This window comes from Loxodonta africana, chromosome 11 (assembly GCF_030014295.1).
Source record: "Loxodonta africana isolate mLoxAfr1 chromosome 11, mLoxAfr1.hap2, whole genome shotgun sequence".
Taxonomy (NCBI): Eukaryota; Metazoa; Chordata; class Mammalia; order Proboscidea; family Elephantidae; genus Loxodonta; species Loxodonta africana.
The window spans coordinates 3,297,535-3,311,700 of NC_087352.1; the positions used below are offsets into that span (position 1 = coordinate 3,297,535).

At 51.2% G+C, this 14,166-nt stretch overlaps 1 protein-coding gene across 5 annotated transcripts in view; it reads left to right on the top strand.

Moving 5' to 3' along the window:
- CATSPERG (cation channel sperm associated auxiliary subunit gamma) overlaps positions 1-14,166 on the top strand; it is a 36,078-nt gene that overhangs the window by 15,690 nt on the left and 6,222 nt on the right. For all 5 annotated transcript variants that reach the window (XM_064293588.1, XM_064293587.1, XM_064293590.1 and 2 more), the window contains exons 6-19: positions 536-691; positions 6,146-6,314; positions 7,382-7,519; positions 8,829-8,888; positions 9,023-9,145; positions 9,715-9,765; positions 9,869-9,998; positions 10,562-10,673; positions 11,679-11,837; positions 11,922-12,034; positions 12,763-12,976; positions 13,569-13,631; positions 13,729-13,927; positions 14,045-14,163. In XM_064293588.1, coding sequence (XP_064149658.1) covers positions 536-691; positions 6,146-6,314; positions 7,382-7,519; positions 8,829-8,888; positions 9,023-9,145; positions 9,715-9,765; positions 9,869-9,998; positions 10,562-10,673; positions 11,679-11,837; positions 11,922-12,034; positions 12,763-12,976; positions 13,569-13,631; positions 13,729-13,927; positions 14,045-14,163 — 1,806 coding nt within the window. The remainder of the gene's footprint in view (positions 1-535; positions 692-6,145; positions 6,315-7,381; positions 7,520-8,828; positions 8,889-9,022; positions 9,146-9,714; positions 9,766-9,868; positions 9,999-10,561; positions 10,674-11,678; positions 11,838-11,921; positions 12,035-12,762; positions 12,977-13,568; positions 13,632-13,728; positions 13,928-14,044; positions 14,164-14,166) is intronic.

A 14,166-nucleotide genomic window follows, 5' to 3' on the forward strand; every position in this document is an offset into this window, starting at 1 on the left:
AAGGAATATACAGCAGTGAACACACAGACCCAAATCCCTGCGTTTTTGATTCTAGTGGGGGAGACAGGTGCCAAACTAATAAACATGAAAATGAAGTAAATTCTATAATAGGGTAGAAGGTGGTGAGTGCTCTGGAGAGAGGCAGGGTGGGGGGATTGGGTCCATGCAGGAGGAGGTTACAGTGTTTATTGGAATGGTTAAGAACAACCTAGTTGACGTTTGACTAAAGCCTGAAAGGAAGGAGAGAGTCATGTGGCTACAGAGGGAAGAGCATTCCAGACAGAGGGAACAGCGAGTGCAAAGCTCTGAGGTGGGAGTGTGCCCGGGAAGTTTGAGAAGCAGTGAGGAGGCCCACGTGTGGGGGACAGATGAGTGAAAGGGAGGGTGGTGGGGGATGAGGTCAGGGAGGTGATGGGGGCAGATGGTGTGAGGTCTCGCAGGCAACAGGGAGGACTTCGACTTTCACCCTGAGTGAGGTGGAGCCATGGAGGAACTGGGCAGGCACTGAGCTGCCCTTCTGGCCCTCTCCTGGCAGCTCCTCAGCCTGATACCCCGGTACTTTGTGAATGCCCCTTCACGGCCTCTGTGGTACACTGTGGACCAGGCACCTGTACTCCTCCTGGGTGGCATTCCCAATGAAAAGTCTGTCCTGCTGACGGACACCAGCTTCGAGGACTTCTATATTGTGGAGGTGAGTGGTACTGAGCAGGTTGGGGCCTCTCCAAGGGAACTGTGCCTTAGCCCCTAAAATAGAATAAGGGCCTGGAGCTGCAGGAGGGACCCTCAAAGATATACCAGCCACCACAAGAGGCAAATAGCATGGAGAAAAAAACACAGGACTTGGCAGTGAGATGACTTGGCTTCAAACTCTGGTTCTACCACATCCTGGTTATGTGACCTTGGGCAAGTCACTTAGCTTGCCTAGACCTCAGATTCCCCATGGGGGCAATGGGAATAATATTTATATTCACCTCGTAGTATTGTGAGGATAACATAAACTAATATCAGCCTGACTCATGAGGGCTGTGTGATTCTTAGCTGTTAATATTTATGGGTCCACCATTTGTAATTCTGCAGCCTAAAAAGCTTTGAAAAGTACACGCATTTTTGCGAGTTTGGCACCAAAGCTCATTCGTTCAGAAACCCTGACCTGAGCTAACAAAGCCTCTTTATGGTCCTCATGTATCCTGTTTAGTGTTAGTATTCAGAAGCTACCCTGCAAAAGCAGCAACGAGCTTAATAATGGGGTGCTGCCCCAGACCCCACTGAGGGTTTCCTTAATGTATGGTGCCATATGACCTTCTAAACTCTGTAAATTTCTGAATTGCAATATATATCTGGCCCCAAGGGTTTCAAGTTAGGTTTCAGATTAGGCATTGTGAACCTATTTGATGATGATTTCCCAGTACAGAGAACCAAAAAACCAAACCCATTGCTGTCAAGTCAATTCTGACTCATAGCGACCCTGGAGGACAGAGTAGAACTGCTCCGTAGGGTTAACAAGGAGTACCTGGTGAATTTGAACTGCCACCCTTTTCGTTAGCAGCCGTAGCTCTTAACCACTATGCCACCAGGATTTCCTGAACTGCTACATATTGCCTATTCTAGGTATTTCATGTAAGTTGGATCATACAATGTTTGTCCTTTCATGGTTGACTTATTTCCTCAGCATAATGTTTTCAAGGTTCATCCATGTTGTAGCATGTATCAGGACTTCATTTGTCTTTATGGCTGAGTAATATTACATTGTATGTATATGCCACGTTTTATTTAATCATCCATTGATGGACATTCGCGTTGTTTCTGCCTTTTGGCTATCGTGAATACTGCTGCGATAAACATCGTTGTACAAGTCTCTGCATTCTTGCTTCCAGTTCTTTTTGATGTCTACCAAGGAACAAATACTGACTCATATGGTAATTGTATGTTTAACTTTTAGAGGAATCTCCATACTGTTTTCCATAGTGACTGTACGGTTTACAATCCCACTAGCAATGGATGAGGGTTTATATTTCCCCGCCTTCCCACCAACACCTGTTGTTTTTTAATCATAGCCATCTTAGTGGGCGTGAAATGGTATCTCATAGTAGTTTTGATTTGCATTTTCCCTGTAGGGTCGCTGTGAGTTGGAATCGGCTTGATTGCAAAGGGTTTGGTTTTTTTGATTTAATGACTAATGATGTTGAGCATTTCTTCGTGTGTCTGTTGGGTATTTGTATATCTTTTCTGATGAAATGTCTATTCAAGTACTTTGCCCATATTTTGATTGAGTCATTTGTCTTTTTTGTTGTTACATTGTAGGAGTCCTTTATGTATTCTGTATATTACACCCCTCTCAGATACGTAGTTCTCCAAAATTTCCTCCTAATCTGTAGTTATTTCTTCACTTTGTTGCTAAAGTCTCTCTTTATTTTTGGTTTTGGCAAGTTTGATTATAATATGTCTTGGTGACTTTTAAGATCTACCTTATGTGGAGTTCAGTGAGCATCTTGGGTGGATATCTTCTCATCTTTCACAGTATCAGGGAAGTTTTCTGCCAACAAATCTTGAACAATTCTCTCTGTATTTTCTGTTATTCCTCCTCTCTGCTTCTGAACTGTCTCTCCCTCCCCCTGCCACTCAGTCCAATTTCTAACTTTGCCTTTGATGTTCAGGTCTCTGAACTTGTAAATATAATCATTTTACTTGTTTTTTGGGGTCTTTGTTGTAAGAGGGATCACCAGAAGCACCTGACAACTCCTCCAACTTGGCCCCGCCTTGATAAAGTCCTTTGCTGAATGAAAGTTTTTCATGTTGCGGAGGTCCCGTTTACTTGTTTCGTCTTTTGTTGCTTGTGCTTTTGGTGTCATATCTAAGGATCCATTGTTAAAAACTGCACCGTGAAGCATTACCCCTATGTTTTCTTCTAAGAGTTTTATGGTTTTAGTTCTTACATTTAGGTCTTTGTCCTCTTTTGAGTTAGTTTTTGTATATGGTCTGAGGTGTGGATAACCAACTGACCAGCTGCCGTCGAGTCAACTCTGACTCAAGGTGACCTCAGGTGCGTGAGAGTAGAACTGTGCTCCGCAGGGTTTTCAGTGACCGATTTTTTGGAAGCAGATCAGCAAGCTTTCTTCCAAGGCACCTTTTGGTTAACAGCTGAGCGTGTTAACTGTTTCCGCTGTAATTTCTGAGAACACTGTGTGGATTAGTGTTCTCCTGCACTGTAATTCCTGAGAACGCGGCGTGGGTTAGTGTTCTCCTTCCTGCACTGGAATTCCTGAGAACGCGGCGTGGGTTAGTGTTCTCCTGCACTGTAATTTCTGAGAACACTGTGTGGATTAGTGTTCTCCTGGCCCTCTCCGGTTCTGAACTGCTGCTTATACTGAGTCTGTTCAGTCTGTCCTTCATCTCCCTGTCCTGTGCTGGCTCTTTCCATTCTGGGCCAAGTCAGTCCAGATATTGCTTAGTTTTTACAGACTCTTCAGACACAAACACAGGGAATGTGTGGTTGATGTGGGTTCTGCTGAAGAGATCTGGAGGGTAGAGGAGGGGTTTACCTTGCAGGAATGAAAACAAGTTCAGTTTGAACTTCAGGCGTTTGTATCCTTGTTCTTTTTTTTTTTTTTTTTTTTAGTTTATCGAGGTAAAATTCATGTAACATAGAATTAATCATTGTAAAGTGATGAATTCAGTGACATACATTCACAGTGTTGTGCAACCACTGAGTTCATCTAGTTCTAAAACATTTCCATCACTGCGCAGGTATTCTTGTTCTTTAACCATGGGCATTTCTCCCTGGCAACCCCGTCTTGCTGTCTTCTCTCTCTTCTCTCTTCCTGTCTTTCCTCACCAGTTCTTTGAGTCTGCCCTGACGAATCCCATATCCTCTCCTTGGGCAGCTATCCTCAGACTTGTGTTGGTTTGGGTTCAGGTTTAAGATGCTGTAACAAAGAGACCCTCAAAATGAATGGCTTAAATAAATGCTGTTTCTCATCCTTTCAACAGGGCGGAGGTGAGGAGCACAAATCCCTTCTATTTGCTCCCTTCACCATCCCTAGACCTGAAATGCTGACCTCATCTGCATGCTCAGAGCTGGGTAACGTCCACATCCTCATTCCATCCAGCCAGTGAGAGCAAGCCATTTTCTTTTAAGCAAATTTTACTTCTTCTCACATTTCGTTAGTGAGAAATTAGTCACTTAGCTACATCTAACTGCAAGGGAGGCTGGGAAATATAATTTCTGCCTGGGTGGTGTGTGCCTTGCTAAAACTCAATTACCAGAGAATGTAGGGAGAATGGATTTGGGCACTCAACTAGTCATCTGCCAAAAGTGGCAAATGAAATTTGTTAGTTCAGGCAGCTGAGAAATTCAGGACGTCAGGCCCAGCTTGACCCAGGATTTCAAACAACGTCACCAAGACTGAGCTTCTGTCTCTCTTTCTTTTGGACCTGGCTCCTCTGTGTTGACTCTGTGCTCTGGTACTGAAGCCTGGAGAGGCCACGGCTTCTCAGGCACCCATCCAGTGGGAAAGATCTTTTCAGTTACCCCTCAGCCCCAAAATCACAACGTTCCTTCCACTTGGCTCAGGCTGTTTTCCACCTCAACCCAGTTACTGTGGCCAGGGGAACTCAACACACTGTTTATTAACTTAAATGAGTCAGAACTCTCAAACTTTGCCCACATAAGAAATCAAGCTGACATACAGCTTTTCTTTTCCTCATGTATGTGGGCAAAGACAAAGGTATGATGACCCTTTTCTAGCTTAACAAAGATTTCCATGTATTTCTTCCAGAAAGCAGAGATGCCAATTCAAATGTTATTAACAGGGCAACACGTTAAGTATGACAACTAATCACAGTTGCAATCCTTTTAGAGAGCACAGGTTAGTTTCACCTAGTGCAGCAAAACAGCCTGTATAGTCTGGGCGACTCACGAGATTCCTCTTTAGAACTAACATTTTCAAGCGCGCTTTGATGATGCCGAAGAGAGAAACTGGGAACATTCACATTCTCCTTAACTTGCTAAATTTCTCTCAGCAACAGAGCCTAGAGTTTTGCTTGGTTTTCTACTTTTTATTGGGAAGTTTAATAGTAAATTCCTCTTTTTAGTGGAAAGTTTCAATCAGACAGAGAAGTAGAGCGAATAATACCATAAGCTGTCATGTGTCTGTTAAAAAAAAAGTACGCAGCTTTAATGATTTTTTTTTTTTTGTAATGATTAGTAATGATTAGCGACATTTTGTCTTATTTTCTTTGTCTCACCCATTTTTTTTTCTGGAATATTCTAAAGAAAATCCTAGCCGTCATTAATTACCATTTGATCTATAAATTCTTGAAATACTTGAGGAAGTATCTCTGACACATGAGGACTTTTGAAAACTAAAACTATAATGCCATTATAACACCCAGCAAAATTAGCAATAACCTCCTAATACCATCTAATACCAGGCCATATTCAAGTTTCCCCGGTTATCTAAAAATGCCTTGAAGTTGGCTTATTTTGATCGGAATCCACCCATTTCATTTGGTTAAGTCTTCGAAGACTCTTCTAACCTATAAGTCAACTTTTTTTTAGGCAATTTGTGTAAGAAACCAGGCTTTTCATCATTAGAATTTGGCTGCTTGCTTCTTCGTAGTGTTCATTAACTTATTCCTGACTTTGTATGACCTATAAACTGATGGTCAGCTCTCAAAACTTGCTTAAATTTCTATTAAGTCTTTTAGGTGCTTTCCCATGGTTAGGGATTTGTCAGTGACTGGTCAGTGGGCTCTGGTAGTGTTGACTGACAGCTACTTGTGTTCAAGGTACAATAGGATTGTTAAAAGTCTGTCCTTTGGCCAAGCTTGGGATGTTTTGCATCCACATGGGGGCAACCCTGACTGTGGCCAGGGGAACCAGGACTGCTGAGCACCACTGAACACGTTGTGCACTGCTCAACTCCAGAGGACAGACAAAGCCCCACTTGGCTTGGGCCTAGGTCATTCACTTCATTGGTCTGTGTTGGGGAAAGTTGACCACCAAGGCATGTTGCAGGGTGAGCAGGGGGGGTACCTGGGGGCAGTTGCATGTGTGCACCCCAAGCAATTGTCAGAGCACACAAGGCAGGACATGGGGACTGAGGCCAAGGCCCCCTGCCCACCACTGGCCTCCACTCCCTTGCAGTTGAACATTGACAGTTGCTGGGTAGGCTCCTTCTACTGCCCCCAGACCAGCTTTACAGCCACGATCCACGACGCCATTGCCACCGAGAGCACCCTCTTCATTCGACAGAACCAGCTCGTCTACTATTTTACAGGCACCTATTCCATACTCCAGGAGAACACCAGCAGTGGTGAGGGGGGCATGGCCAGGTCACGTTGTGGGGTCTTTGGCATCTCAGGCAAGGAGGGGAGCTGTCTTTGGAGCCCCAGGGAGGGTGCCTTAGTGAACCCACCCACTGGATGCACCTGGAGCTGCCATGGGTGGGGGTGTCTGAGGGCCTTTTCAAGGCCCTGAATTGTTACTGCCCACCCTGCATGGGTCTTCTCTTACCCTGGATGTGCTGGGAGGGAGGCTTTCACACCACCCATCCCAGGGACTGTGAGCCAGCTAAGAGGAGAGGGGTTGTGAGAGCCAAGGCAGGGAGCAGAGGGAAACAGACACACACAGAGAGACACAGACTCACAGAGAGAGACACACAGAGACAGTGTCAGAAAGACAGAGATACCAGGAGAGAGACAAATTCAGAGAGAGAGACTGACTGTTGAAGAGGCAGAGCCATGAAGGAAATTGATCAGGGAGGAACCAGGGAGACTTGGAGCTTCAGCTAGTGCTCCTAGTTCATCTAGTATTTTTTCCTCTAACTAAAGGACAGAGGTCAAGTTTCAGAGTCACAGAAAATCATGCTATAACTTACATTTCCTTAGTCACTGCATGTTCCCACCAACTTCATTTCTCTTCCTGTCTTTCTTAGGGCACTTTAACAGTGGGAGGAACCCAGCCAAAACGGGTGTAAGCCAAATGTTTATTGGCTTACTTAGTTGAAAAGCTCAGGAGCAATTGGCTTCAGGCACAGTTGGATCCAGGTGCCCACTATCACTGTCAGATAGGCCCCTCCCTGTGGTGGCTGTTAGTGGTTGTAAGCTGGGACTATCTCTGATTTGCCCAGCATGGTCACATCCTCCACTCAGAGCCAGTAACTCTGGCCAGGGGAATAGGAAAGTGAGACGAGTCTAGTCTGAACCTCATGGACAGAGCGGGAGTGAGGGGGATTTTCTGAAAGGCAGCTGGTGTCCCTATGTCAGGACCACACTGAACAAGCGCTTCAGCTCCTGAGGCCAGGGAGATGTCGGGGGAGGGGATGGGCCTAGGGCCCAGGTTTCAACGCCTGGGCCCAAGGCCCTTTGCTGGTCCCCACAGGCAGCTGGGTTCGTGTCCTGGCCAATGAGTGCATCAAGAAGTTGTGCCCCGTGGAGTTACATAGCAATGGCTCTGAGTATGTGATGGCCCTCACCACTGGCAAGAACGAGGGTTATGTCCACTTTGGGACCATTACAGGTGAGCAGGGGGCCTCTGGCAGCCTCAGAGATTCCTCCGTGTCCTCTCACCTCCAAGACCTCTGACCTTAGGTCCTCACCCTTCCCTAAGTGGCCTCAGGAGGGGTCCCAGGCCGGAGGTTGTTCCTGTGGGTGGAGATGGATGTAGGTGTTTGTTGGGATAAGGCTTGGGAATGTGTTGTATCTCTGTCAGGCTGTGTGTGGTTCCGGAGGGCTGAACCCATTCAACAATCATCTAAGTACAAAGAGTTTGTGAACTTATGTAATTGAAAAGACCAGGGTCCACCTTGAGCATGACAGAGTCTAGGGGCTCACAGGGTATGCCATCAGGACTGTCTGTCTTAGCAAGGGAGCATAGTGTAGTAGTTATAGCACAGATTCCAGAGCCAGACTGCGCCAGCATGCCCTAACTGTGTGGTTTGGGGCAGGTGACTGAGCTCTCTGGCCTCAATTCCCTCATCTGCAAAATGGGCTGAGTGATGGTACCTATTTCATAGGGTTGATGTACAGATTAAATAAGTTGGTACAGGTAGTCCCCGACTTACGATGGGGTTCTATTCCCACAACTGTGTTGTAAGTCTGTTCTGACCTAAGTCCAATACCTTTTTTTTTTTTTTTAAGTTTTCATAGCTACTATATGGCAGTGTTTCGAACAGTAAATCATAACATTGAACACCTGCAAGTGAACATCTGAGAATGATAACGTCAGCAAATTATGTACTGCAACACTGTATGTAGTACATATTACTAGCGATAAGATGTACCAAAAAAAACAGGGCGGTAAGCACCGTTCTTTGTAACTCCAATATGTCGTAAGTCGGGAACTACCTGTGTAGGTAAAGGCCTTAGAACGATGCGAGGGACGTGGTAAGTGCTATAAAGTTTACTATTAACCTAGTGCTTTGGCTTCATTTTCATCAGGCAGGTGCTCCTTTCGTGGGGGTTAAAGATGGTCCCCAGGAACTCGAGATTCATGTCACCCCACCACGTAGAGTCACCCCAAGAGATGAGAGCAGTCTCTTCCCTATATAGTCCTAGCCCAAATCCCAGAGTGTACTCTGATTGGCCCAGTGATCAGACCTGAGCCAATTACTGTGACAGAGAAGAGATACTTCTGATAGGCCAGGTACAGGTGACCAGAAGGCCAGGGGGTGAGATCAGACCCCTGGAATCGCGAGGGCTGAGGCGGTGGGGAAGCACGGGTGCTCAGCCTGGGAAAATCGGGGAGTTGGTGGGGGTAGAGGCTGCGAGGCCGGTGGGCTGTGACAGGATAGAGGTGGTCTGAGCACGAATCCTGCCCTGCTCCGCAGACGGCCGCGTGTCCTTTGAGATGCTGCCCAGGCAGTGGTCCGTGTGCAAAGGGATACAAGGTACTCATCTCCCAGCTGTGTGTGCGCCAGGCTGGTGGAGGAATGCAGGGGAGGGGTGGGGAGTTCCCGGGAGAGGCCAGAGGCATGGGGGAAGAGTCCAGGGCCTGCTCTGGACCGCCCCCTGCCTGTCCCAGAAGCCAACTGCTCCATCATCTGGGCCGTATTCAGCGGGGCCGACATCAACGATCTGCTGCTGCTGGTGGAGAGAAGAGACCCTCCTGCCAGGAAGCGTTCCCTAGTGGTTGGCTACAACCTGGGTAATTGGAGCACTGTGGGGACAGAGCAGGAAGGGGCAGGCAGCCAAGTTGTGGACTGTGTGCCCGCAGGGATTTGTCGTGCCCGGCAGGCATGGGAAGGAAATACTGCTCAGGGTACCCCCTAGGTAAGGGGTGGTGGTGGAGAACTGGGTAGAGGCTTGGTGGACTGGAGGTCAGTATGGGTGAAACAGAGCCGGAAAGGGGAGAGAGACTGGCGGCGGGGGGTGAGCAGGAGCCAGAATCCACAGGGCCTTGGGCTTGCTAGGAAGAGACTGGATTTTATTTTATGTGCAGCAAGAATAGGGCTACCATGTACAGTTCTATAGGCTGTGCACTGCACAAGAGCCCTCAGCCAAGCAAGAGGCCAGAGGAGGCAAGTCATATGCCCTACCAGGACTGGATCCCCTTGGAGGCTGTGCCTTTTACAATTCGTAATTCACACAAAGAAGCAGGCCCAAGTCGGAGGGCCTTGGAGGGTCTTGTGGGGGTAGGGAAGCTGATGACTTGCTCTAGCTTCAGGGCCTAGAGACCTCAGTCAGGAGATAATCCTCTGCTTTCTCCACCTGTAGTCACAGAAGAGCTGTCCATCCTCTATGAGATCCCAGAATTCATCCCTGACGGTAGGAGGGGAGCCGGGGGCGGCCTCAGAGGTGGGCAGGGGCCAGGAGGCACCCAGGTGACCCCACCTTATTGCTGTGTCCATTCTGCCTCTGCCCTGGCCAGCCCGAGGCCTGGAATTCCTGATGCTCCAAAGAGCAGAGCCTTACACCAGCACCCCACTGGTGCCCAAGGGCATGTTCTACAACCCATACAACAAACTGCTGTTCATCTGGGGCAACTTCCTCCTGCAGAGGTGGGGCCCCCGCCCGCCGGGGCAAGCCAGGCACCCCTGCATCCCCAGCCCATTAGGGGGCAGAGAGAGTAGGCCTTCAGAGTATGTCCAAGTGCAGGCGTCATCAGGACTGTGATGGGGAAGACGTGGGCTGGCATGGTCAGGGCCGGGACAAGAGAAGTCCACACTGCAAAGCTGTGGGAGCCCTCTCTTCAAAGAAACCTTACATAAAGCCCCAACCTATATGACAAATAGAAGGGCACTGTCTCTGGGAAAGGTTGGGGCCCTTCACACCCAGCCACCCTTTCACCCAGGGGTCCCCTAAGCCACCCCCATGGACTGTTGGCCCACAGCTCCTGTTCACTGATGGGGTTGGAGACCGTCAGAGGGCAGCAGGCCACTGAATGGGCATGAGTGGGAGGCGCAGCTAGGGGCCCAGGCTCCCTCTGCATGTTCTCATAGGCTGTAGGTGAAACTGAGGAACCAGTTTCCTATATCACGTTAGGCTGGGAGTGGCGGGGGAGGCAGACGTCCTCTAGGGGCCTCATCTGGGTTCCCCTAGCTCCCCATCACTGCCCCTGCAGCTATGACCTTGAAAATTACATCTACCTGGCGGACTTCCCCAAGGAGTCAACCATCAAATACCTGGTCAACTCGTTCCGTGGGGACCTGGCTATTGTCACAGAGACCGAGGAGGTGGGCTGCCCTGCCCCTCTCCCTACTCCCTTCCTGTCCACGCCTAAGCCCCAGGGGCCTCCATTCTCCCCTGTCAAGGTAAAGGGGCTCAGGGACCCTGAGGAAGGGTAGGAAAAGTTCCATTTATGACCCAGGACTTTGGAACTCAGAGAGGACCAGTGTCTTTTCCAAAGTCACACAGCAAAGTGAAAGGCCCGTGCTCAGAGCCATGGTCTGATCTCCAGAGTAGGCTTCTTTGATTTCGTCATGTGGCTGTTCACCTCACAAATGCTGAGCCCTTGCTGAATGCCTGCCCCAGTGCCAGGGACACTGTGGCTACTAAGTCAGCCCTGGGCCCTGCCTTTGTGGGGCTCATAGTCCACTTGGGAATACAGACCCATCCCCAGGCTGTAATAGTTCAGAGGGGTCAGGCCGGAATGGGGGAGGCACAGGTAGAGGGGTCAGGGCTGGGACAGGGGAGCCACAAATGGGGGTCAGGCTGAGATGGGGCGGAACAGTGCCTATTAAAGCTCATAAAAGGGGCCTGGGTGTGTGTGTGTGTGTGAGAGAGAGCGAGAGAGCATGTTAGGGAAGGCTTCATGGAGGAGGCCACCTGGACGTAGGGCGTCCTGGAGGGGATCGCCCAGGCTAGGGCTCAAGAGGGAGGTGAGGTCTGGAGTCAGATGTGGGGGGAAGGTGTGGGCATCAGTGCAGAGGTAGAGAACTGAGGCCAAGGGGATGGTGAGACCCTGGAGGGTACGGCAAGTAAGGAGAAAAAGAGGGGGGAAAAAGCCTTTAGGCGGTATATGTGTTAGGAATGCTTAGGTTACAAGTAGCAGAAACCCCCACACAAAGATGGAAAGGTTGAAGATACCCATTATGGAGGTGGGGGCTGGAACCAGCGGTGGTCAGGGTTTTGTGACGTAGAGAGATGGCACTGCCCAGAGAAGGCATGCAGGCCCATGTGGTCCTGGCTGGGGTCAGAGGCCTCCACACGGCTTACACACACACCTGCCCCATCCCCAGATTTGGTACCTCCTGGAGGGCAGCTACCAGGTGTACAAGCTGTTCCCGTCCGCCGGCTGGGAGGTGCTCATCAGCCTGCAGGCGATGCACCAGTCATCACTGTACACCTCCAGTGAGACCATGGTCACCCTCTTCTACGAGCACAGCAAACTGTACCAGGTGCCAGCTGCAGGACTGGGGGGAAAGAGGGTGCACCACAGGGTGGCTGATGCCTGCTCACCTGGCCCTGCCTTCCCACTGCAGCTGGTGTACCTCATGAAAGGCCCGGAGAGTCGGCTGGTCAAGAGGCTTGTGCCCGTGGAGCAGCTTCTGGTCTACCTGAAGCTCAACAACAGCCATGTCTTGGAGCGCCAAGGGTGAGAAGACGCTAGACCACAGCTGTGCTCAGAGAGCCCCAGGTGCTGCCTTCAGGAAGCTCCTGTTGCATTAGGGGAGACAGAACCACCCCAGTCACGGCCTCAGAGCCTTGGTGGAAGCAGCTCAGGTCCAGAAGCTCAGAGGAGGGGCCTGATCCCACCTGGAGGGAGGCACCACAGGGAAGGCTGCACGGAGCAGGAGCTGTGACCTGAAGGATGGGGAAGAATTAGCCAGGCGATAAGGTGAGGAAGGGCGTGCCAGATACGGGGAACCAGATGTGCAAAGGCCTCAGTGGGAAGAGCTGGGATGCTCCCCAAGGGGAAGTACAGATCACACAGAGCACAGTGATGAGTGAGGGGACACGGTAAGGCTGGTGGACTTCATCCGGAGGATCCTGGGGAGCCACGGATGGGACTAGGGGGAGGAACTTCATGGGCAGATTTTACTTACCGGAGAGAACAGGTGGAACAGATGCTTAGGAGTCAGATTCAGGCCAATGGGGACTGGGGTGAGGGGATGTCTAGGAAGAGGTCCAGGTCTCTGGGGTGGGGGTCTGAGGGACGTCTAGGGGCTTGGGCCCAGAGGCCTTTGGGCACCAGCCATTGGAGCTCAGGAGATTAGAATTAGCTTTGGGGAGTCAGCAGCGCAGGGGGGAAACTGAGGGCTGCGTGGCGCCTGGTGCCCCGGACTCTCAGAGTCAGCTGCGGTCCTCCACTCCTACCAACAGGAACTACCTGGCGCCCACCTTCACCAGCTTCTGCCCCTTTACGGTGATGCGTCTCCAGGACCTGCCCAACCCGCAGAGATACACGCGCCAGGAACGCTATCGGGCTTTGCCGCCGCGCGTCTTGGAGAGCTCGGGCTTCCACAGTGAGAACTCGCTCGCCATCTACCAGGGCCTCGTCTACTACCTGCTCTGGCTGCACTCCAAGTACGACAAGGTGGGCTCCCGGCGGAGGGAGGGGCTGGACGGAGGGCGGCCCTTGGCTGAGCCGGGACCCAGGGAGAGGGCCCGGCCTGTCTGGGGTGGGGGCTCGGAGGGCGAATGTGGAGGGTGAGTCAGGCGAACAGGGCTGGAGAGTGGGAGGCCAAGAAGGGGAAGGAGGCAGGGGCTGGAGGCAGGGCCTGGCTTGAGCAGGTCTTTGAAGAGATGGGGAGCCTTGGCGGCGCAGCGGTTAAAGCGCTCGGCTGCTAACCGAAAGGCCGGCAATTGAAACCCACCAGCCGCTCGGTGGAAGAAGGATGTGGCCTTCTGGCTTTGTAAAGCCTGCAGCCTTGGAAACCCGATGAGGCAGTTCTACTCTGTCCTATGGAGTCGGAATCGACTCCGTGGCAACGGGTTCCGGGTTTCGAAGAGATGGCTTTGGGGTGTGGCCGGGCTGCTGTGGGACTGGATGCAGGGCTTGGAGACGGGTCGGGGTACGTAGTGCCCGATTTGGGTTAGGGGCTGGAACTGAGGCTAAGCAGGGATCAGGGAAAGGCGCCTCCCTCGTGACGCTGCCCATATCTCACGGTGCCCGGCGGCCCCTGCAGCCGTATGCGGACCCGGTGCACGACCCCACCTGGCGCTGGTGGAAGAACAAGAAACAAGACCAGGTGCGTGGAGAGGGCTGGGAGTCGAGAGGAGGGTGAGGGGGGCGCTGACAGAGCCGGCGCTGACTTGCCCGGCGCACCCCACCCTCCCTGCCCCCAGAGTTACTACTTCTACCTGGCGAGCAACCGGCAGAGCACAGGCGGCGTGTACATTGAGATGGACAGCTACGAAAAGATCTACAACCTCCAGCCCGAGGCGGAGCTGCCCGAGCGCATCTTCCTAGACAAGGGCGCCACCTACAGTTTCTCGGTCTTCCTTACCGCCCGGGGGCAAGCCTTCAGGATCAAGCCGGCCTTGGGTCTGCGGGCGGGGCCTGCAGGGAGCCCCCGGGTCTGGGGCCAGGGCACTGCCCGAGGGGCACACCTTGGGTCGGGTCTGGGACGTGAGACTTAAGCACTCCCTCTGCCTGGAGCAGGCTCCCCCTTCTTTCTGGAGAGCCAGTTGGGCCTGGGCGTGGTGCTGGCCGACCCTAACTGCCTCGAGGTGATGGTGTCACAGAGCGTCCTTATTAATCGCAACTCCTTGTTCTTCGAGGTG